Raw genomic sequence first — 25,541 nt, 5'->3', positions numbered from 1 at the left:
ACATTTCTACAAGTTATAAGAACATTTGAATCTGAGATCCCAATTTGAAATACAGAGCAGAGAAGAAGACTGTGTAGGTGATGAAAAACTTGGCTATATTTCATGAATGAGAGGCGGACACATTTGCAGAGCTATGAAATGCTGAGTAAAAGAGAGATGAAAAGGAGAGGCGGATGACAACAAAAGACAAATGGCTTTTAATATCCTCTCAAGAAAACAAGGAAAATAAGAAACGAGGAGTGAGAGGAAGAGTAGGAGGACTCTATGCTTGGCATTGACAAATAAAGATAAGAGGAAATAGATGGACTAGATAGTATACTATTATTAATAATAATAAAAAAACAGCAGCACTGACGCAGCAAGTCTAAAACATAAAGTCAGCAAATGGTTGGTCAGCTCCGGTAAATATATTTTAGCATCCTTTCACACTGAACACCATGTGAAGACAATGTGGCATCAAAGCTTTAGCTCTTATATATCCTATGAAAAGCCAATTTTAGGCCAAGCTGTAAATATATAATTACACAATTAAAGGAATGGTTAAAGGGGACAAAAAATGTAAATAAAAAAATATGTGAATGGAAACACGGTTAGTGTTTTAGGGGCTAAAATAGGGGTAACGTCGTCGGACATTTGGCTTACTTTGCAGGCAGTCAGCATTGAGTAGATCTTGGCACTTCTCGTGGCATTTGACTCCACACTCGGTACAGCGCATTCCCTGGCGAGCAATACCCCACAGCAGCCCCTCACACTCGTAGCAGTAAGTGGGCGTGGTGGCGGTCCACACCTCAAAATTGTGTGGGGTGGTGCAGGAGATGGGATATATGAGGGCCTGGAGGGTCTTCTTGTAGACATGACTCTTCTACCAGGGTACAGAAGAGAGAGGTGCAAGGTCAGCAGAGTGTGTCAGAATGACTTTTGGTATGACGTGCGATGCTTTGAATTAATAATGTAAATGAGTTCTGACCAGTTCTTCGTTATGCAGGGTGCTGGACGTCAGAGCCGAGGTGATGCCTGCCTTCCTGGAGTTCTGGACCAAGGACTGAGTGACAAGAGAGAGAAGGGGTCAGTTTCTCTCAGCTCAATATCTTTTTTTTTTTTTATCAAGACAAGATCTCAGTGCAGCCTGTGAGGCAATGTGTATTATTACAGTCTGTCTGGCAATCTTCCCCTGAACAGTTACTGCAAACTGGAGGCGACAGCTGCAGAATTTAAAGTGCTTCCTCTCATAAGAGCGATCATACCTTCATAACCTAAGTGTTTTGAAAGCAAATGGTGCTGGTGTTACTCACCATAGCCTGTGGCAATGCAGTGAAGGTGGGAGGAACAAGGGAGAGATTTAATATTAGAAAAAGGCAAGAAAGAGGGGGGATATCTATAGAGAATTAAAAATGTTGAGACAGGATGCATTAATTGTGCAAATATACTGTGATTATACAAGAACAGACATCCACAATAAAAGCATGGTGGGGGAATCAAACAAGGTGAATCTAAAGCCAGATGTGGAGACTTTAAGGGCAAGGAAGTCACAGCTGCCACCTGACTTGAGTATTTGATATATGAATGAAGTAACCCGCGGTCACTGCTCATTAAGCCAGGACCCCGCACCCTGTCCGATCAATTACCTGAGACACTCTGACAAGTTGTGAGTGTGTGTGTGTTTGTGTGCGTGAAAGCAAGAGACAGAGAGAGGAAGAGAAACATCGGTGCACCTGCCTGTGACTGTCTGTCAGTGCGTAGTCACTGTGACTTTGTGACAGCAGGATGTATTAATGAAGACAGCATCTGAGCTAATTACTTGTGTGTGGTAACGCTTGGATCTGGTATGTTTAGGAAAATGGCAGACTGAGCGTTGCCTGGCACACAGTTAATGTAAAGAGCCAAATTGCTGTCCGGTTTCTAAGCTGCCTTCTGCTCCACTACAGAACGTGTTTATGTATGCTTCTTTGCTTTCTTGCCGAGAGTTAGAGAAGATTGAAACCACTCATCTGTCCGTTAAATATAAGGCTATAGCTTGCTGCCAGTTAGCTTAGTTTGGCACAAAGACTGGAAACAGGGGGAAACAGGTAGCCTGACACTATCTGAAGGTAATAAAATCTGCCTACCAGCACCTCCATAGCTCACTAATTAGTTAATTGCATTTAATTTGTTTAATCTGCACAAAAAAACAAAGTGTAAAAATGACAAGTTTGATTGGAAGTTTTTCCCCCCGCCTCCAAACTTAAGGCTGCTCAATCAATCTTCTCTTCTAACACTCAGTAAGAAAGCATCCAAGGGTATTTCCCACATGGAAAACTATTCCTTTAAGGTTTCTTTCATTTGTTTTGTTTGTTTGTTTATTTATTTATTTTTTCAAGGGAAACATATTTTCTAGGGCTGCCCCCAATTAGTCGATAAGTCGACTAATATGTCGTTTTGGTCTTTGTCGACTAAAATTTCTTTAGTTGATTAGTCGTTTTTTTCATGCTGAATGACTTATTTCCAAGAAACTTCTGAGCGCATCGCTGGTAAACACAAGATTTGAAGTGGTGCTTTTGTATAATTCTTTGTGGAGAAACTCAGTTTTGCAGATCTGTCGATTAAATCAACTCATCGATTATTCGACGAAATCGTATGAGTGTTAGTCGACCAAGGATTTCTTTGGTTTCTTATGTTTCTACTCATAGTCCGCAAAAGACCACGTACGGAGGAGGTCGGGGTGGATGGGTGGGTCAAACAAACAAATAGGACTTTCACCCAGGAGACCGCTGTTGGTGTCCCATGTGAAACCATAAGTCAAAGTTGACTCGTTATAATTTACATTCGTGACTTACTTACATAACAAACATACTTATTTTAAGTCAAACAATGATGTTTATACTAAACCTAACCAAGTAGTTTTGTTGCGTTTTTGTTTTGTTTCAATTTACAACGTTAACCACGTGTTTGAAAGTGTATAAAACGGCAACCATTATCCGGGAGAAAATATGTTTCCCTCGAAACGTAATTGAGAATGCAGTTTAGTTGTATGGGAACATAATTTTGTAGGAGACAGGGTTGGTCTATCCATATTCTGATCGTATCCATACTTGCTAGTGTAATAGTACAAGATACTCTTTACTCTAGGAAGTGACATGTAAGAATCAGTTAAGGTTTTCTCCAGAGGATTTATATTCCTCACTGTCTTATCCTTAATGAGGCAGTGTCAGAGAGGCATGGGGACGATGGCAGCATGGGGTAATGAAAGGTCTGTTATATGACAGCAGCTAGCAAACATCAGTGTCAGTCAGAGGAAACTTCTGGCCTCGCCAGTGGCCCCTTAGCCCTACAGCTCACCCTGTCGGGCTGAAACAAGAGGCAAATGAAGTGGGCTAAAAGACAGTGAGGAAGAGAAGTAAAAAGAAAGCAAAATGAATAAAAGAGCAATGAGGTAAAGAGAATAAGCTGTGAAAGCAGAGACAGCAGAGAATCAGACAGCAAGCAGGAGCAGGCTTAGTGGATGAGAGCTCTCACTGCTGAGCTGAGTGATAGATGGACTGGGGAGATGTGAGACACTTACTCAGGGGAATATAAAGAGATTAGTGCAGAAACTCACCAGATCTCGGACGAGAGGCATAGCTTTCCTCTTCCTGAGGTCTGGCATGCTGTCAATGCTATACAGAGCGCCACCCATCCTGGAGACAAAACATGCACAGAGCAGGATTCAACACCAGCTACATGTTGTTAACTAGAACCTGGACACGACGAATCAATTAGACAATAAATGCGTTCAGTTGCCTTTCGGTTGGTAAGTTATAGATTTCCAATGTCCGTAGTAGTAACAGCGTCATGGTTACTTACCCTGCTGATAAAAGCAGAGAGGCGATGCCAACACTTTCTCCTCGGGCCTGAGGAGAAAGAAAAAAATTAAATGAGGAACAGAGGCAAGCAGGGTGCCATTAGAGCTGTGGCTGGAAACATTGGAAGCATATCATATTATAGTACTGTACATAGTGCTTTCATATAAAAAATCAAGAGAATTTAAACATGAATAATATAATAATAGTGGTACAAGTGGGAGATAGAAGGAAAACGTGGGGAGATGAGGAGAGTGGTATAGCTGAGTTGTGTCTTTCTGAGTGAGTGTGGTGATCATTGACATCAGCAGTGGCTTCTCTGCGTTTGAGACTCATAGTAAAAGTAGATTACAGCCAGATGGCCATCCGTGTAATCACTCTTCTAATTCTATCTGCTCTATTATTGAAAGTCATGTTCTTTGTCTGCCCTGCCTGTCCAAAGAATGACACACGGCATTGATACTCACGTCACACTGACAAACAGAAATAGTCATGATTAGTATAAACGACAGGCTTTTAAACTGACACTTGGCAGGCTTGCAGCAGCTTCCTATGTGTTGCTTGGCTCCCCATAAATATCTATGAGCCGCACTGGATACATAAAATATAAATTATAATCAATCGATTAACACACTACTGGGCACACCCACCTGAGCGCCCGCTCCAGCCATGGGTAATCAGAATGGACTACATGCAAATCGCTACGAGGATGGCAAACAACTGAAAAGAAAATAATGAAATGGCAAAAACAGTACAAGGGGTAAACAGAAACTATCAATTAAACACAAGACAATATAATCCACAGCAATAACAAAAAAACTGGGAAAAACAAAAGCTGGATAAAAACACAGTAACAGTAGGACATGCAAGGACTGATGCAACAAGTCAGTGTGCTCAAATAGTAGACTTATCAATTAAACCAGAGCAACAACAGAAGACATTACCAACTCTTATGAGCCCAGGCATTCACGCTGCACGAATGCACACCTAAAGGTACACTAAGAAACACACACACATGCAGGTTGTACCTCTTGCAGCTGTAGTCGTACTCTACTGAAAAGTCGAAGCCAGTTGGCTTTGGCTCTGGCAAGACCAGGTTCCATGAGTTCCCTCTTTGGGAAGCTAAAAGAATGATTGAAGGAACAGCATTTAAAAAATGTTATTCATATATGTGCAGGTATGTGCTCTATTAGCTAATGTAGTGAATGTACAGTAATTATGGAGATAACTATCTAATAGTAGTAAACACATTAAGACGGGCACTCCGTTGATATTGCACACTACGTAGGAGAAAACATGATGATTAAAAAATGTAGTTTGTTATTTTAAAACTTTTATTGGCTGTATTGTTAGAATGTATAGAATATTTGTGGTGCAGAGAATAACATACGGTACCGAAAACTAATTCCACTGGCCTCTATCTATCTATAGCGCTGGTTCATCTGGACAGGCACTGGAGCTGCAACGATTAGTCGACTAATCAATCAGTCGAGAGATAGAAAAATACCCGCCACTATTTTGAGAATCGATAAAAGCATTTTTTCATGTAAAAATGTCAGGAAAAGCTGTTTTCAGCCTCTCAAATATGGAGGTATCCAGCTTTTCTCTCTTTTATATCATATTAAACTGAATATCTTTGGGTTTTGGACTGACAAAACAAGACATTTAAAGACATCAACTTGGATTTTGAGAAACTGGAATGGACATCTGTCACTATTTTCTGACATTTTATAGACCAAACGATTAATCTAGAAAATAGGCATATGAATCGATAATGAAAATAATTGTTAGCTGCAGCCCTAACAGGCAAATGTTTTCTCCTATTCCTACCCCTTCCCAAGTGTCTGTTTCCTATGTTCCTTATTTGGATAATTAGTATGTACTGTATACTGTATGTGCTTATTGTTACTTGAATGAACTACCAGATGAATGTCTTTGAACCGAAATGTAACTGCCTTAGTGTCGACAGTGAGTGAAAGCTTATTTAAATTTTTCCTCTATGGAGCTGACAGTGTATGAACAGTGTTCACCTTGGAACAGGTCGCTCCTCTGTTCTCTCTTCAGGAGCTGGAGGGACGATCTCTGCCGCTGGAGGCTGCTCGGGAGTTGGAGGTTCCTCCAGCGGCACCTCGGACTTGGGTTCAGGCTCCAGGGGCTTGGTATCTGGAGCTGGAACCTGCGATATAGTCGTGGGGGTGGATATAGTGGTGGTCGACAGAGCCGGCTGGGTGGGTGCGAAGGGAGGCTTGGTGGATTCTGCGCTGAATGGGGGCAACGTGTCGTCCTGCGTGACTAGAGGTAGACTGGGAGCTGTGCTGGGGGGCTGGAGCTGATCATGGGCTGGCCGCTGCTGATGCAACGACGCCTGCTTCTCCAGCGGTGGCCTGGTGGAGGACAGACTATCAGAGGGGGGCATGAGGGTGGGGGCAGTGCTTGTGGGTGTGGGGGTGTAGGGCGGCTCCTGGTCTTCACTGAGTGTGCCGTCAAGTGGATACATATCTTCGTCTTCCTCAAAAGGCATCTCTTCCTCATCTTCGTAGTTGTACTCTCCTTCCTCCCCGTACATGTCACCCTCCTCTTCGGCATACAGGGCCCCCTCTTCCCCTCCATCTTTGAGGTAGCCTCCCTCGTCGCTGTAGACGGCTTGGGGGTCCTCGCCCTCGCCCTCCCACACTGGGGAGTCCTCTTTGCCGTAGCTGACGGAGGAGTGGCAGGAGTGGTAGGAGTCGTTTTCATCGTAGAACTCCGAACCTCGCAAGCTCTCGCCGTCCTCGGCGACAAACTCCTCACTGAGCTGAGAGCTGCCTCGACTCAACTCGCCTGACGAGGCGTAACGACTGTCTGTGGGACTGAGGGGAGGGGGAGATACAGACACCTGTTACATAAACACACCCACACAGGTTTAAAAGTAAACTAGGGGAGTTCCCATACTTGCACAATAAGGAGTTTGGCTGCCACAGTGACACTTAAGGAACTTGTGTTGGGGCCACAGAGGGAGATAGCTGACCAATAGGAACAGAGGAGTGACTTTAAACCAACCAATAAGAGCAGAGCAGGGGGGGTTTGGGCTAGTGATGCATCTATGTAACTACAAGGGGAAATCATCTTTTTAGTAATAGGTAAGGTTACTATGGATACTAGTTCACACACAAGTTAATACAGAAACACACACCATACAAAAGCACACGATTAGCAAAAACACATTTTTCATAATTCTAAGATATAAATAGACCTATTCAATGAACCTGGAAAGGCTGAGGGTAATTTATTAGCCTGGCAGAACAAAAACAGCCTCTTTTTACAGATAAATAAGTGAATCATATTTATTCACGATGATGAATGAGGCTATTAGACATTGAGACAGACTATGAGTCAGAGAGAGATTTGAGACGCATGCAAAAACAATTTCTCACACACACACATACGTACGTACACACACTCTCACTTTATTGTTTCGTCTCTATTGATTACGGTCATGTTGGTTCAATAATGCATGGTGCAGGAGCAGTAAAGGAGAGAACTGTATTATGGCTTTGGGCTGTGAGACAGAGGGAATACACAAGTATGGATGTACGGACACAAACACACAATCACGACACCCTTGTTCTTTTCTATTCAACGCCTATCTCTCAATCTCTCTCTCATCCAACACAAAGACTGACACAGACAGTGACAAATGCCTCATAATGTTCGAGTCTAAATACATGTCTGCCCTCTTTCTTAGCGAAAAAATATAACAAAAAAACATGATGAAATGAAGATGAAAATGAGCGTAATCTGTCTTGGCCTCTCTGCTGTCCCATTATTGAGCTGACAGCCACCTGCTGTTTTACAAGTGAAAATTAAATGTGTGTAATTAACAAGCAGGGGACACCCAGAATAAGACAGGGCTCTTCTTAATGTCTCACATACAGGATGAGGCTGTAATAACAGGCTGCCGCGACAACAGATTCACACAGGCTCTCACACAAACTCCAACCAACAATTAACCTCTCCGTCTCTGACCGTTACGAAACAACACACACACACATACACACATCTCGTCAATCACTCACCCACACACAAATACAAAACTGCGCAAAACTTATAAGAGTTTAACAATGGCGAAGATGAGTATGATACATCATTTGTGATACTGATTCGTGATTCTTCACCAGGAGGAACACAGTAAATATAGATGCAGAACCAGTAGTTTTCTATAAAAAAAAAGTATAGAATATACATATACAGAGATAGGGTAAGAGCGCATGCATGCAAGCACAGCGAGCGAGGAGGACGGGACAAGTCCACCACTGACGTCACAGCGAGACGGAGTCACAGGCCGGAGCAGGAGAAGGAAGAGGAGGAGTTGGAGAGGAGGTACAGAGACCCACCTATCGGACAGTGAGTGCCTACTGTCTAGAGAATACTGACGACTGGTGCGCCGGCTCGACCCTGAGCCTGAGTCGATATCGCTGCGCCCGTTGGTGGCCGAGTCTAAACTATCATAGCGTCTGGTAAGAGGAGTAAGGAGGGAGGTAGGGAAGAGGGGAGAGGTGGGAGAGGAGCATCAGTAGAGCTCAGTGCAAATCTTTCAAAGAAAGCTCTAACCAAACTGAGCCTCTGCACTGCCCGGTTACAGGAAAGGTTCACAGTTTTTCAAACCTGTCTTAAAACAATGGTCAGGTGTTCATATGAACACTGAAGCAGGTTTTGTTTGTTGCAAACATTCCCTTTGTACATACTAGCGGTTAAAAAATCCCTTCCTATTATGCTCACAATGTAAGTAGGGTATGAATATTGACAGTTATCATACCGTGTACATTTGCTTATCTACGTTATAGAGTGGTGCAGGGATGCCGTACTTTTTTAGGCCAACCCGGAAGTTAGCATCGCTCTGGTTCCCTCGACAAAAAGCCAATGGGATTTTTCAATTGTGTTTTGGATTATTGCAGAAAATAAGCTCTGTGGCAAACAAATGTTTATGATACTTAAATGTTTTGTTCCGTAAGATAATCTTCCTAAATTAACACCACATATATGATTTTTGAAGTGTGAATGCAATCACCAGAAGTAAAAAGCTAACATTAAGCTATAAACAAACTACACCACTTTACCATCACTTTAACGTGAGTATACACAATGAGACTGTAAAGGACGAGTCGGCGTGATGACGTTTTGTAGTCTCATTTCGCCACTTGTTGGCGACCGCCTTTTTTAAGACACGTGAAATTCTAATGTCACGAGTGGGATATTTACTGACATTTTATATCGTAGAAACTCATTCCGAAGTTCATAAAAGGCTTCGGCAGTCCGAGTTATTCAAATCAATTCAATTCAATTTATTTTTATATACCGTTAAATCATAACAGAAGTTATCTTGTGACGCAAATCAAGTGGGTATCGTCTATCTATCGTTTTTTAGTGCAAAATTTCCTTTTTGTGTTACTGTCCCTCCCCTGCAGCTCAACAAGAAAACACTGAGACACAAAGAGGGAATTTTGCACTCAAAAGACTGCAAATTTGGAATATACCCACTTGATTTAGTCCCACTTCACTTAAATTAGAAGAGCAAAAGAAAGGATCTTTTAATGGCCACTATGAACATGAGGAGTGATTACAGCAAGCAAAACCTGTTTCAATGTTCATATAAACACTTGACTATTGTTTAACAACAAGACTTGAGAAACTGTGAACTTATCCTTAAGTTTCTGCACAAAGACCTCTCACTGAGGTTGAATACTTGAAGATGTGTTTTACCCATCTAAATCTAACCAGATGAAAAGGTCAAACTTTCTGTTTCAGCTTTTCTGAGCAATGCAATGACTTTGAATCATCTGCCGCCTTTAAAACAAATGTCCAAAAATGTTCAGAATTACTGTTATTTTCTGCACAACAAGTTAGCGCAGAAGAGATCACATGGGGTTTTTGATGCTCACACACTCAACATGCACACAAAGATGCACGCACGCTTGCACACAAAAGATAACCACAAAGGCCCACTTCATACATGACCTGTATACAAGAACTGTGCGCCCCAGCATGCTTGTATACACTGAGGCCATGGTTATTCTCTAGAGGAGGAGAGCACAGTGGGACATGTTACCATGTACAATACAGTTAAACAAAACAACGCCGCTGGGGCTGAGCAGTCTCAGAGGCTAAATGCTAGACTCCAAATGAGAATATCTGCTTAAGATGGGGAGTGTGAATTACAACTTCAACATTAAAACAGTTAATCAAACCCTTTCTCCCTGTTGCTGATACATTATGACAACCCGCCATGGTAATCTCATGAAAAGGAAACCACTCAGTCTCAGTTGTGGCTACATAGAGCCTGTAGGGTGCTTGTTACCTCATGGCTCTTTGATCGTAGTCCAGCTCAGGGATTTCGTCGTTGTAGGAGTGTATATACTGCTGCTGCCTCATGGGATACTGGTGCATGGAGGCGTTGGGCTGGGAGGTGGTGTAGTAGGGAGGCGGGATGCTGTTACTGGTCTCGCTGCGGTAGTCGCTGTCCCTGTCGTCCACGGCGCTGTCTGGATCCTCGTCTGGTCATGCAAACACAGTGACAGACGGAATGAAGTGACGAGACGAGAAGAGTATGATGGCTCAGAATGATTGTATTATACAGTATTTGCATAGTGTTTGGGAGGCACAATGACGTGAAAAAAACAAAACTTGTAGCAAATCAAACAAATCAAATCTTTGTCTTTACTACAAAGACCATTATTACTATCTAATAATCCCCAGTGGTAATTACGCCCTTGGAAATCTCATATGTATCTTCACCAAACACCACAGAGATTCATTTTCTGTAACTTTATTGGATTTAATTGTACTGCAGCTTGACTTTAAATCCATCAGGAGAATATGGATACGAGCTGAGAGGAAGTTCAGAGAGGACGAGTGGAGAAAATATATATATATATTTTCATGGCAGCTAATGGTCTCCGAGGAAAACTACACAAGGAGATCATTACATTAAGAGAGACATGGACAATAAATACAGAATTACTCCAAGTCATTAGCAGAAGCGCATCAAAGAAACTTACTTTGCTGATCTCCCCACAGACTCCAATTACCTGGAAGGAGATAAAGGGTTGGAGAAACCAAATTAGGTTTGCAGGTAAGCAAACATGTAGAGATTTGTGGCCCTGAGAAATAATTATTTTAAGATGTAAATATGTGTGCAGAGGGTTCACAAGCGAGTGTTTATGCACATGCGTGTGAGTAAAGAAAAGCACCAAGGTCTTTAGAGAAGCTTAGATCAAAATCAGCTTTTGTTCAGATGCTGGAGGCCTTGGTGCTGCCAAGTTACTAAGAACAGAAAATATCACATCATCCCTGCACACATAAGCATCATGCCACCATCCAATTCCCCTGTCCATGGATTTATATCACACACGCTTGCCCCCTGTGTCATCATCACTAGACAGACAGACAGACAGTCAGTCAGGGTGGTGTGTGTCTGACAACCCATCGTATGTCAGTTCACATTCATCAGACATCTAGCACCTATAAGTCATTCCACTCAGGCGGGCTTGCATGCATGATTCGTCACATCAGCTTTCCTCCCTCACTTCCTCCATCCTTCGCTTCATCCATCAGCCTCATTTTCTACCTCCCGTTTAGTCCCGTTCTCAGTGCGATGGAGCAGAGGGGGTGAGGAAAGGAAAAAGAGGAGGCATAAAAAGGACACAGCGGGGGACAGAACAGGAGGAAGTGGGTTGTGACACTCACAGCACTGTGTGGTTGGTGCATGGAGTGGTCGCTCCTGTTCTTCTTGATAGGCATACTGAGGGGGGGAAAAAACACAACAACAGACATCTTAGAAAATAAGATCCAGCACTACTTCGGAGGAAAATTGCTGGTAAAAATATTGACTCTGTAATTCTGCAGTTATTGGCAGCCATAGAGTGTAATTAGAGAGAGTATAGAAAATGAAGAAAGAGGCGGAAAGGAAACAGAGTAGGAAAGAAAGGAAGGAATAGACAGATGAGGAAATATAGAAGACAGATGGTGCAGAGAGAGTTACGGGAATGTGGAAGAGAATGATGTTCTTACATCTTGATCTCTCATGGCGTTTAGTTGTTCAAGTTTCTTGGCCCAGTATCTAGCCTCTTCCTCAGGAATGTCTGCAGCACACAACACAAACACTCAACATGTTCCTCTACGCAGCACATCAAACATATGCCTCTCTGTATGTTCCTCTATAAGCATTGGAATAGAACCATAGAGCAATTGATTTCTTTCAATGTCATGGCAACAGGATAAGATAGTAATAGCATTACAAAGCAATCTGTAGTAGTAGCAGCAACGCCATCAATAGTAAATGCAGTACATTTAGGACTAGCAGTACTAGAGGTGTTACTAATGGTACAAATGATAGAGGTTGAAACAGAAGTTGTATGTTGTAGTAACAGTACTAATACTAGTAACAGTAGAAATAGTATCTTCCCGTTTTTTTCTCTTTTGTATTGAAACATATCCATATATCTAAAATCTAGCATTATTAGAGTGGTGCGGGAATGAGTCCTACAACCCAGAAATGAGTTAGTATTTTAGCACTTCCAGTTCCCTATATGTCGGCAAATATCCCACTCGTGAATTTTGAAGCCTTTATGTGTCTTAAAAAAGGCTACTCGTCCGCCTTTACAGCCTCGTTGTGTCTACTCGCATTCATGTGACCGTGGTGTAGTTCTTTTATAGCCTAACGTTAGCTTTTTACTTCTGGTGATTGTATTCACATTTCAAAAATCCTTAAAAGTGGTGTTCATTTGTGGAGATTATCTTACGGAACAAAACGTGTAAGTATCATAAACGTTTGTTTTCCACAGAGTTTATTATCTGCAATAATCCAAAACAAAATGGAAAAATCTCATTGGCTTTTTGTCAAGGGAACTAGTGTGATTCTAACTTCAGGGTTGACCTACAAAAATACGTCATCCCTGCACCACTCCATAAATAAACAATAAAGCACAAGGTAGGATAAATACAACTATGGTGAAAGGCCAAACCTAGTGGCAGTTCAAAGCGGGTGTCGAGCAGCAGCCTGTGGAAGGTCGGGTCTTTGGTTCCACAGATCTCATTCTCAGCCATGATCGCATTGGAGTCCAGGGTCAGCCATTGGCCTGGACCGTCCTGGAAAAGATAGAGGAGCAGAGAAATATGACTGCAACTATACTTACTGCATGATAAATATGGTGTTTGCCATATGAAATGGTAATTCAGCCTGATTATCAGGCTGTCTTAACTGCCTCACAGTGACAAAACTCCTAGAAGTCAGTCGGCTTGGCCACAACTTATACGACAGACCTTTTTCATAGCAGAGATTTTGGCTTGTCATAGTAGGAAAAGCACAAGTATAATTGATGACAACCAAATCGTCTGCATCCCATTTAGGTGAGCTCGTTCCTGGTTGTTGGTATGGCTCACTGTCATGGTTTACTGGGACAAGTCATGGAAGTGAGCCATTGTTAACAGAATTAGTTTACCTGTATTTTTCTTACTATGACGAGACAAAATGTCTTCTATGACAAAGATCTATACAGTATACAGTATGCATACTGTGTTCCTCAGTATTATGCAGTATGAAACTGTTAAATTGATTTATTTTGCAGTATGCTAGGCCAGGCTTTAGCCTTTAAACAAGCTCTTAAAGCACTGTACTGTTTTTGGCCACTGTTGTTGTGACCATTAATCAAGCCCCCAGGAAGAGCGGCAGGCTTTGAAGCAAATTTTCGTAGTGGCCAAACGCCGGTACTACAGCTTCCGTGTCCGTCACATGACACCATTGGGCCCAAAAATACTTTTTCCCATAGACTTACATTGGGAAAAAGACGTCGCTATCGCTAACGCTGTATCCAACGCTGTATCCAACGCTGTATCCAACGCTGTATCCAGTTCTCTTTATACATCCATGCCATAGACCTGTACCGTTCCAGCGCTTTGCATTGTGGGATACAGTAGGCAAGGTGGACTAGTGCATACTGGAGATTTTTTTCAAATCAGTACGACATCAGGGTTTTTTGGAATACATATTTTGACTTTGTTTGCATACTGCATGCTACATTTTGGCCAAATCAGTACGTACTATTAGTATAGTATGCGGTTGTATATGTATATATATATATACATATATATATATTGTATATATACATATATAGTATATATATATACACACACACACATTTACCTGCAGTTCCTGGCAGATATCTGACAAGAACTTGTTACTTAATTAAACTCATATATTGATTAGGACATTTTTAACAATTGCATTCATCAGTCAGACTGGAGAATTGGTGTACATGGTCAGCAAGCGTAGCTAATAAACGCTGGGAGCCAGAGAGAGAGTGTACCTCATTGGACTGCCGTATGTTGCGCAGAGGGATCCATAAGGTGCCCACCATGGTGTCCCAGATCAGCCCTTTATTCCACATCTCCACTGTCAGGCCCAGATCCAGGCGGTTTATTTCACTGCTCGGCAGAAAGAGGAAGAGGCGGATTAAGAAAAAGAAAAATGAGTTGGGGAAAAAAAGCAAAGGGAAGAGAGTAAAATAATACAGAATGTTATAAAACGCTGAGTGGAGACAGGGTTGTAAAGGGCTTTCAACAGAAATACAGTCTATGCCATCAGGAGCTGCACTTAAATCCGGCGATGGATATGCACTGTGATTCAATCTGCTGAGGGAAATGAGTCATTCAGCATGAAGATGGAAAGAGTAGGTGATTGTCAACTAGGCTGCTGGCAGGATGGAAGAGAGAGCAGCAGAGACTATCTATATTTATATGTCTGCATGACAAACAAAAGTGAACTCTATGCCTCATATACAGCAAATATAGCTAAAGTCTGGACTAGCTAGGATTTGTAAAGTGATTACAAAAGTGATTATCAGATCACTAAGCATCTCGAATTGTCAAGCACTGCCTCTTCCCAAGCCCACCGGCTGTCTTTAGAGAAACCCTAACAATAACCACAGCTTTGATATGAAAACACATCTTTCTGTTTCCGTGGGAGCCGAAGAGGTAATCTGGCAAATGGCTGAGTGATGTGTTGCTTCACAAAAGTGAAAAAGGTGAAGGGGAAAGGAGCAGGAGGACAAGAAGGAGTGTGCTGTTTTAGTTTAGTTTAAAGATAAGACTGTGGTAGATTAAACATCGAAGCAGTATCTGTTGTGTTTGGCTTTTTTTTCCTGTTCAGTCAACTTTCCGGAGGTGTATTGAAGCCAAGAGAAACCCTCTTCACTGGGTGTTTGAACTCTGCTGGAGCAGGTGTTATATCACCCCCTCACTCTTCAAAGGGAGAGACAGAGGGCAAAAATAACTCCTTTTAGGAAGTATAAATGTCACAGCTGACCCTGCTGCTCTGTGTTGCACAACATCTGTGTGCTGAATTGAGCCCCTGAGGTGATATCTCTATTCATGTGAATTGACAGCATTAATTCTTTATTTAATGCCTACATTGAAACTGTTTATATATTAATATGGACTTGCGTCAGCCAACCGATATTGGTGTAGATTTTTTGGAACTACGTCAAACTAAATTTCCGACCATACTAGTTGCAACAGAAAATATATACAACTCTTGAAATACCTTTAAGTATAAATACTTTAATTTTCTTGCATGAAAGCCCATTTAACGAGAGTTTCACTGTTTAAGAGTAAAAATACCTAAAAATGAGACCTTCTGTTCCGTGACTTTCTGGGTTTCCTCTATCAAACTGTAAACTGCTTTTAATGTGAAAATCCAACGGATGTGACATCATGCTTGCTCGCGGGTGCCTTTATTTTCATCCCCGCTTACAGGGCTAACAGTGTACAACCATAGCTAACGTTTGAGCACAAACGCGAGCAATAGGATGCTGACTGACGTTGACATAACAGCCAAAATCAATGCAGCAGGACCAGAGATATCATGTTTGTTATTTTCTGCATTTTTCTTCCTTGTCAAAACCTGGCGCCTACATTACCCACAATGCAACTCGACTGCCAACAGTTCAGTCGGAGATTCAGGGGTGTTATATGCCAAGCAGCGGCTAATGTAGCCTTGAGCCTTAAGCAGAGATGAGGAGCGGGCTACAGAGGGCTGGTCAACTCACTTTTTTCGAACTCCACACTCCCAGATATTATTTTTCATTTTCAAACTTCAGCCGCGACTAACGCTGACTTGAGTATCATTATGTGAGACAATTTATCAGACTTCACACAGCTCCCTCTGGAGCCACAAAAGGTTTTATACAAGCTGTTTCACATATGCAGTAGTACTTCTCCACCAAAACCTGTTAACAGACTTACTCATTGCTTAACTGACACCTCCTTTGATTGATCTAAAGCCTCTTTTCTTGGCCACATAAACTTTAATAGTCTGCCTTCTGTACAGTATGCTGTGAGCCTTTCTCTGCCACCTGCCTAACTTCAATGGGACATATGAAATAGGAAGCAATGCTCTGCCAACCTGTGAAGACAGAAGGCTCATTGCACTACAGGTGCTATTTCAAGGAGAAGGCAGTGGGGGGGTAGAAAGCGAGAGAGAAGGAAGACAAGTGTGAAGAGGAGGGAATGTAGTAAGAAATAAGAGTCGAAATTGTGCAGCAAAGACTGTCCCCCAATTAAGCAACATTGTACGGGCAGATTTACAGAAGAGCCTAAAAGCCTAAAAGAGGGAAAGATGTAGGGAGATAAAACAGGGCAGAAGACTTGAGAGAGGGCAAGAAGCACTCACAACATGAAGTCCTGCTCCCAGCATGGCTGACTGCCACGCACGGCGATGGTTGTGCTCTTAACATTCTGCACCTTCAGGGTCACGTATGTGTTAAATTTCTCTGTAAAAAAGTAAAATCAGAATCAGGTTTATTTTGCCAAGTGTATACACACATGGAATATGACTCTTACACAGAATGGAAATAACAGCTAGGAATAACAACGACCAACATTAAAATAAGAATACAATAATATAAATAAAAATAAAATGTCTATATACAAGTCAAGTGTTCTGGAACTTGTAAACAATACAAATAGTGCAAAGAAATAAATACTGGATGGATATAGATGGACTGGATAATTACAGTATGTACATGTGAAGATGTCTATACACTGTATGTACAGAGAGTAGGATTTATATTTACATCCTTGACAGATATGTACATATTACAATATGTACATAAAGTGACAGATGATATGTACAAAATAAAATGTGTTTAAGACAAAAACTTAATCTAAAAATGTGCATTAAAGACTGTAAATTATAATCTATAATGGCAGCAGCGGGTATTTGGTGTTAGTAAATACCATTGGTCATGCTATTGTGTGTGTTCATATGAAACAATCTGATTCAATAAAAATAAATAACAAATGGGTCCATATCCACGGGTCACAACTGACCTTGGGGTCCATCGAGCTTGGCTTTCTTCACTGAAAACAAATAGAGAAAAGAAATTAGTAAGTGTGGAAAAAATGAGTTAAATATCAAATTTCCAAACATGATAACATGACAGTTTTCAAAGATTTCACATTTTCATGCTGCAAATATAACAGTGAATCGTCAAAGGCTTTTCTCAGGCCTAAGCTTGCTGTGTGATGTGACTTTAGCCTTCAGTCCAGACAGGCCTCTGCCTGTAGCTCATGTGTCTGAAAGTCTGGTTGGCTGGTGATTGACAGGAGCCTGGCATTTTAAAAGAAAGGAGGGAGGACTCCTCTATCCTCTTTGGGCAGAATGCCAGGATCTCAATATGAAAGACTGCATCCGTTCAGCAGGAGATGCCACAGAGCCAGAAGGACAGTTTGTGCAGGTGAGAGTAAAAGCCGATGCCAGGGAGGAGAGTGGCCACATGCCTCGTCCTCTCTGAGTGATGTATGTGTATGTATTCCTGCATGGTTGACAACAGGGGGGTGGGGGATAAAAGACGGAGCAGTGCTGCTTTTTGTCCAACACAATAGATGAGGCTCTGCTGAGGTGCTCCTCCACGCAGGGACCTCTGGAGCTACCAGACTGACTTTTAAAACCACAGTGACGTCAGCAGCCTATTCATTATTCATTCAATCCGGCACCCTGCCGATGCCCAGCATCCCTATGTTCAGCAGTGAGTTATTAATATTCAGAGCTCTGTTTTTTTGGGTTGTTTTTTTATCCCTGCTGATTGCCTCTTTTCACTGACGTTAAATTTCAGGAAAGCAAATACAAGAAATAAGCATAATTTAAATAATTGGACCTCGAAAGCAAGCCCTTAAAAATGCTCTGAGCATGTGTGCTTTATAATGTATGACCTACAGTCCAACTCTCTAAATAGAAAGCACTAAATAAACAAACACTCCCGGTTATTCAATCAAGAAAAGCCTAAAAATGATGTGAGAAGAAAATGACGCTGATAAAGAAACACATTCTGAGTCAGTGACGGCAGAACAAGCATGATAATCATTGTGGACAAATTGGCATCTAAAAATAGCATCACCCCAGCAAACCCTTGGGTTAATGCTTATCACTTAAATATCATTCTGATTCATGAGGCAGGTGGAGGAGCAAGTGGTGTGGTGGAGCATGTGCTTCAACTTCAAAGTAAAATCCACATCCTGATCATAGGAGCAGTTTGAACTTTAAGGTCGGGGGTTCACAAAAGAAAATCTAGAAGGAATGTAATGTATACAACGCAGAGAGGTCTAATGTATTGGGAATGCGTGTAGCCTACATATTACAACCTCCAAACAGAATGTGACGCGAGAAAGCGTCAGTGACAAAATCTGTTTGATTGCATTATTTTCTATTAGAATGTCCTAACTGGCCATGAGCGACAAAGCGCTACGCAGCGTGCCGTTTTGAGCTGAACTTTTGTCGGACGCCCTGTTTCTATTTATTCCTGTCGTTTGCTTTGAAAGCGCTGAACGGAAGAGGAACGGCTGATTCATGAAGTTATCTATACAATACCTCCTCATTTTACTACAAGATCCTAAATAAGGAGGCAGCAGGCTCGAGGGAGATCACCAGGAGATCGCCTGAGAGTTTACTTAGGCTACTGATGGCTGTATTGTATGTCATTTTCAGTAAATATCGCAGTATAAAACCTGTGTTTTCAGTTTGAAAAACACAAACGTCGGAAGATGGCAAGTACTACTCACCCATCTTTTAAGTGGCTACGTCTCCAGTCTGATCTCGAGCGCACAGCTGATAGGTAGGCACGTGGTTTGTTTACATCGCGTAACAGAATGTGTGGACAGAGAGTGTCCGATGTTATTGGACTATAAGTAAATAAAAAGACTACACATCTATCTTCTTATCTTGTTTGTTTGGTATTTTGTCAATATGAAGACACAACAAGGTTGATATTATTTATCATTACAATAAATGTTTAGTTCTGCATTATTATAAAAAATATAGATGCATTTCTATGGGTTCAGTGAGCCTCCTGAACCAACGCAAACTGCACCTGTGATCCTGATACTTTAGCTGCTGACTAGGCAGTCACACCTAAGTGGTGAGGAAGGTTCTTTTCCATGGAAGCCCTGAATATACATTAGACAAAGAGGCGTTCAAATTAGTAATTTCTTTGCTTTGAATAGACAGTAAATGACAGATGCACCTTGGCTGCAGCCTTGCCAACACTCCCCCTCTCTCTCATACACTGCCCTCTCCTCACCATCAACCAGTCATCAACCTCTCTCTCTCTCTCCCTCAATCACTCACTCCTAGAAGCTCCCTCTGCCATGTGGTGAGTATGCACGTGTGCTCCCTTTCTATCTCTTTCTCTCGTGCTCCATTAATCTCTCTGTGCAGCCGGATGCGGGCAGAGCGAGCTGCATCCCCAACACTAAAAATAACCACTTCAGTGTGACAGGGGTGGGGGGTGCTGGAAAGGGGTGTGTGTGTGTGCGTGTGTGTGTGTGTGTGTGTGTGTTTAGGGGGGTGCGTACAGCTCACAGGCATAAGACTAAACCACCATTGCTGCAGCTACAGCACAGGGGCACGAGTGAAGGGGAGTAGGTGAAAAAAAACAAAACGAGTGTAACATATTTTCTGCAAACCCTCAACAGAAAATGTTGAGTCTCTGCCACGGCAATTACAGAATCTCATTTTCGCTTTCTTTGCTGGGGAAAATTGGACAAATACATTCACTCACGCCCCGGTGCAGACGACCTAAAGGGGCTTTTCTATTTCCTGAGGTTTTCCAATCAAAAGCTTTCAAAGAGCCCACACTTCAGAGCAATTCTACTGACACCAGGAACAACAATATAAACCGGCAGACAGAAAAGACGAATCTAAAGATTATGATAAAAAGAGAAATGACTCAAATGCACAATGAAGTGAAAAACAGTTACAAACACTGAGGTCATTATAGCATGTCCCTATCACCTCTGCCAGATAAAATTCAGTCACACACAGTATTGAAAAAAATGTTTTTGTCCATCTGCCACTTTGGCTAGTGGATTCAAAAATCTACCAGCCACTCAATAGATTATTATTGTTTTTTTGGCTGTGAGTAAAGCATATCTAGCAGCCACTTGCATATTTTACCAGCATTTGGCTGGTGGCTGGTGCTAATCTCCAACCATGGTCACACACTAGGGATGCGCTGATCCGATACTCAGTATCTGTATTGGTCCGATACGGGCCAAAATCACTGGATCGAATATCGGAGGGGAAAAAAAGTACAATGAGAGATGGAAGAAAAACTCAGATCTCTAGTAAAAGTAGTAATACTACAGTGTAAAATACTAGCTACAAGTAAAAGTCCTGCATTCAAAACATTAGGCTACTCTAGTAAAAATACATAAGTATTACAATCAACATATACTTAAAGTACCAAAAGTAAAAGTACTCATTATGCAGAATAATATATATTATATCATTGTATTCTAATTATTGATGCATTAAAGTGTTCATCACTTTAATGTTGGGGCTGGATGTCATTTTAATGACTGTTGGGTAGTTTAATCTATAGTAATATATCATTATTTATTAGTTCATTATATTGTGTATTAATAACCTGAATGACAGTAAACTGAATATCTTTGAGTTGTGGACAAAAAAAGACATTTGAGGACGTCGTCTTGGGCTCTGGAAAACACTGATTGACATTTTTCACCATTTTCTGATATTTTATAGAGCAAATAACTAATCAATTAATCAACAAATTAATCGACAATGAAAATAATCAATTGCTGCAGCCTATGCAAAACATAAAGACAGTGCAGACCTTCAGAAATCTGCCTTCAGAGAACATTTACAGCATATGTAGCCTTGGAATCACTAGCCACAGAATATGAATGCTGCAGTGTATCTTCTGTATATATTTCCATTAGAAACAAAATTGATCTTTGCTCCTAACTATTCCCAGACTCCCCACTAACCCTAGTCATTATTACAGTAACGCAGCAGTGTGTTTGAAATGGTAATAAGATACAGAACTAGCCAAGGACGGTTTGCTGCTAAATTATATCCATTTCTAATGTTGGACTTTCTCTTTCTCTTCTTTTGCAAAAACATCTTCCCTAATGATCTGCATACATACATATATAAATAGTCTTAAAAAGGTGTTTGTATAATGCCTTAATGAGAGAAGGTGACACTAATGAGGATGTCTCTCATTGCTCACTCTATTATAAAAGTTAGAATGCATGAATTGGCACCTCGCTACAGGGGGTGACAGTAAGAGGATGGTTGCCAGATCTGAATACGCTTATTCAGCTTCTGTGGCATAGGCTATCATTTCAAAGACTATGTCTAACATCACGACACATGGAAGTAGAGAATACACACACAAACATCTCTGACCAGGCCATACAACATCACTGCTACTGCAACTCATGTTACCGTGCAGCTCGAGGTAAACCACCACGCTCATCATCCTCTATATTTCTTCATTCTATATAGCATAATATCAATATAAACCTAGCTGCAGGCCTATAACACAGTGTGTAGAAGCTAATGACAAAATGCCAGCAGAGAGCTAAAATACCATTGGAGTTGCTATGCCAACAAAGCCTGAGGACATAAAGGGACCACCAACGAGCCTGGATCTCAATCCTGACATCTGTGCAATCAGCTCTAGCATTGGTGTCAACAACATAGCAGCCTCTTCATACACACTACAAGCCTGCTCCAACCTCGCCGGGAATCTGGAGAAGAAGCTTAAAGGAGTCAATTTGACATCTTTCCTTCACTGCTCCCTGATAAATCAGGCACCGTATCTGTCAAGTGTCTCAGAGTAGGAAATGAGCCCAAACTGGCATCAAATTCTCAGAGTGCAGGTGCAAATTTGTTCCTAATTTTAGGCACAGGGGTTGTTATTAAACTGTGCAACTTGGGAAACTCATTGATGATTTAAGAAAGCGGCAGATTTGTTTAAACATGTTTAAGAGTAATACATATTTTTTTTCTGCTTCAAATTAGTCTCTTCATAAGCCTGTCAGTTTTTTAATGTGTTGAATGAATGCTGCAACAACTTGAATTTCATTTTAAGGTTCTGAGTGTTGGGTGGAGAACTTCTCCCTAAGAGGCAGTATAAAAAAACATTAAATAATTACTCTAAAAGGGAGGCATTTATAATCCTTATGAAACTTTAAGCATTACTTTGGGATTTGGGAGGTTATTGAGAAGGTTACATGAGATTCACAGGATAGTGGCATTTCACTCCCTATACATTTGCACAATCTATCCATCTGGTTTCCTCTTGTACAATAATGCAATTCAATTGAAATCATATCCGACAGCAAAGGTCTCAGATCAGGTTAATTAGAAGAAATAAAAGGTCTTTTGCTCCTAATTGGAGCTCCTGATACAAAAATGTGTAGGAAAGCCACAACTTCACCAATCAAAACCAACATAACTTTACATTTTAGAAATGACCACATTAACTTCCTCCTGTAAATGCTCAATTATAACAGTGACTGAATGACATTTAAGGGCTTATCACTGATTCACAGATAAGCCCTTAAATCTAAAACGGATCTCTTTGGGGTCCATTTTTGTTTCACCGTAGAAATACATCACAGACAACATGAAATGACAAACACACCATCAATGACTGAAGGAAGAGATTTGCCCAGCAGTCATAATACAGTACAATGTGATGAGTCGTCTGTTCATACAGTAGAAAACCAATCTGGACACCATTGGGGAATATTGAATTATTCAAAGAAAGAGCAGGTTGCGGCTGTCATTATAGAGCTCAATCAATGGGAGAAATAGAAATAAAGAATACTGCAACTAATCACGTGGCTTAAAGAAATACCCTACTCTAAATAAACTCGGTAGGGTACTGCACACACCTTTCTTTTTTAATCCGCGCAATTACGCATGAAAACTGAGATGAAATGTCTGCACTGGAGATGATTTTCAATAGAAACGCTTTCTTTGACATGAGACAAAAAAAACACCCCACGCTTCTGTTACACAGGGGGGAAACAGAGTGGGTTACATCTAGTTTTACTATGTTTGACAGCGGCTGCCAGAAAGCATACACCTACTCCATAAATCGATCCGGTTGTAGAGATGGCAGGTTTTTGTAAAATGAGCACAGGCTGTCACCCTATAGTAGGACAGTAGGAGTGAAATATTTCAGGGTATAATAGCCAAACACAGATTAAAAATATGCCAAATCTCCAAAAGGGGATGTGAAGTATTTCCTTATTAATGGGATTTGTATTAAACTTCCATTTAATAGCGTTTTTAAAAACATTTCTGTGCAAGAATGGCTATACTGATGGATGGATCGTTATCCTAACAGGTGAATTCCCAAAAAGCTGTAAAGATAAGAGCTATTTAAGCTGCTCACACCAGCCGGTCGAGGAAATGCACAGCAAATCGTGCCAAGAGATAAGATTGTTAGTTGTTCTCTTACCTCCAACACACAGCAATGACATCTCTTATATGTGCCTTTAGTACAGGGTCCAGCTTCTTCACTTCCAGCTTCCGTATAATTGAGCTTAATCAGTGCAATATACAGCCTGGGAATGTATCGTTGGTTCTGGGGATGGATGGATGGATGGAGAAGCCTGCCGTCGCTGGAAGAAGACTCAGGGCCTGGCAGTGATTGGTGGTGCCTGGCAAAAATAAAAAAATAAAAAATCTTCACACTTCGAGAGTGAACGCCAGCGTCGCAATCCTTTCTGTCTTTTTTTTTTTTTTGGCGTGTCTGTCTAAATGTGAGACTCTTTCCCTCCACTTCTCTCTCTCAGCTCTCCGCTCCTCGACACACAGCCATCTTTGTTCAGCTTCAGCACCGCCGCTGCGTGGAGAGAGCCTGGCAGTGACGTCAGGGCGACGGAGGAGGAGGAGGTGGAGAACTAGAAACACCTGATTATTAGCCTCTCCCTCTAGCCCAGGGGTCTGCAACCTTTACTATCAAAAGAGCCATTTTAGGCAAAATAAAAAAATCTGTCTGGAGCCGCAAAACATTTTTTCATTGTGATGAAGGTAACACAGTTTATAGTCTAAGTATATAGTATATTAGTCTAATGCAAAGAGGGACAAGGTGCAAATGTACTACGGAGTATTAGGGCCACATTGAGGGGGGGAAAATCGGAGATTTCCAGAATAAAGTCATAATCTTAAGAGAAAAAGTCATAATATTACGAGAATAAAGTCATATCTTTACGAGAAAAAAAGTAATATTACGAGAATAAAGTCATAACTTAACGAGAAAAAAAGAAAATAACTCTTTATAATATTGACTTTATTCTCATAATACTACGACTTTTTTCTCTTAAATTTCTGACTTTATTCTCGTAATATTATAACTTTTTTTCTCGGTAAGTTATGACTTTATTCTCGTAATATTGCATCTTTTTTTCATCATAAACTTGTGACTTTTTTCTCGTTATGTTATAACCTCATTCTCTAAATCTCAGATTTATTTTTTCCCCTCAATGTGGCCCTAATACTCCGTCGTACCATAGACCTACAACAATGATAAATAAAAATGTAAACAAAGAACAGTTATTCATTTCCATTTTGATAAATCCACAGGGAGCCACTGGAGAGGAGCTAAAGAGCTGCAGGTTGCTGAACCCTGATCTAGCCTATATTTCCAATGTATTTCTAAAAAAACAACGTAGGAAGTCCTCAAATAATACCACACTATCAACATGGAGGTATTCAGTGAAGATGACGTGATTATTGTCGATAAGCCTACTTTTAAAGGGACACCAGAGGGGACTTACTAGTGAGTCAGTTAGCTAAAAGACATAAACATACACTGACAGCAGGAGTGTCAGTTCTCTCATTCAGAACAGAAAACAACTATTAGTTAAGTAAAGATAAAGTGGAGTAATACATCTACCTGAGAGAGAATGACGTCTCTGCGTCTGTGTGGTTAAATCCGGGCTGGCCGTTAGTGGAGCTAACCGCCGCTCTGAACTAAGCTAGCTCATACAACGGTTACCGCTAATAACCGCTAATAACGACATCCCGACCGACGGCTTTGAAGAGGAAAAGTAGCGCCCACCCTCCCTCCAAGTTAACACTATTAGCTCGGTTAGAACTATTGTCGTTATTTGCACTGTTAGCACCGTTAACTAGCTGCTAGCCGTCGGCTCAGCGGTCATGTCTAGAAGAACCCGCAAATTGCGAAAACTGATGGGATCTCGCGAGACTCGCCGCTCAACGACCTATCCTATTCAAGGTGAATGCCTAATGTTATCAATCTCGCGAGAGTTGCTGGCTCCCATCCTATCAGCCACTAGGCAATCACTTAATCACAGATTTGCACTGAATTCTGTATAAAGTTAATTTAGCCGAATTTCACCTAGAAAGCA

General features: G+C 41.3%; 1 protein-coding gene across 16 annotated transcripts in view; it reads right to left on the bottom strand.

The window, feature by feature from the left end:
• Positions 1 to 24,143, bottom strand: part of unc13a (unc-13 homolog A (C. elegans)) — a 56,555-nt gene extending 32,412 nt beyond the window's left edge. For 2 of the 16 annotated variants that reach the window (XR_005207036.1, XM_037770720.1), the window contains exons 1-17: positions 23,627 to 24,143; positions 17,178 to 17,207; positions 16,519 to 16,618; positions 14,156 to 14,273; positions 12,815 to 12,938; positions 11,862 to 11,932; positions 11,538 to 11,592; positions 10,850 to 10,879; positions 10,150 to 10,345; positions 8,189 to 8,308; positions 5,846 to 6,664; positions 4,844 to 4,937; positions 3,820 to 3,866; positions 3,575 to 3,653; positions 1,293 to 1,298; positions 968 to 1,042; positions 643 to 862 (exon numbers count right to left, since the gene is read on the bottom strand). Coding sequence is in view for 15 of the 16 variants with exons in the window: in XM_037770720.1 (XP_037626648.1) it covers positions 643 to 862; positions 968 to 1,042; positions 1,293 to 1,298; positions 3,575 to 3,653; positions 3,820 to 3,866; positions 4,844 to 4,937; positions 5,846 to 6,664; positions 8,189 to 8,308; positions 10,150 to 10,345; positions 10,850 to 10,879; positions 11,538 to 11,592; positions 11,862 to 11,932; positions 12,815 to 12,938; positions 14,156 to 14,273; positions 16,519 to 16,618; positions 17,178 to 17,207; positions 23,627 to 23,648 (2,206 nt within the window). In the remaining variant the exon portion in view is untranslated. The remainder of the gene's footprint in view (positions 1 to 642; positions 863 to 967; positions 1,043 to 1,292; positions 1,299 to 3,574; positions 3,654 to 3,819; positions 3,867 to 4,843; positions 4,938 to 5,845; positions 6,665 to 8,188; positions 8,309 to 10,149; positions 10,346 to 10,849; positions 10,880 to 11,537; positions 11,593 to 11,861; positions 11,933 to 12,814; positions 12,939 to 14,155; positions 14,274 to 16,518; positions 16,619 to 17,177; positions 17,208 to 23,626) is intronic. The other 14 variants (XM_037770723.1, XM_037770726.1, XM_037770735.1 and 11 more) reach the window with 11 other exon arrangements.
• Positions 24,144 to 25,541: the final 1,398 nt, after the last annotated feature.

Source organism: Sebastes umbrosus, chromosome 5, assembly GCF_015220745.1.
Source record: "Sebastes umbrosus isolate fSebUmb1 chromosome 5, fSebUmb1.pri, whole genome shotgun sequence".
In the NCBI taxonomy this organism is placed as follows: Eukaryota; Metazoa; Chordata; class Actinopteri; order Perciformes; family Sebastidae; genus Sebastes; species Sebastes umbrosus.
Note: the sequence above shows the minus strand (reverse complement) of the source record. Positions and strands in the feature narration are given on the sequence as shown.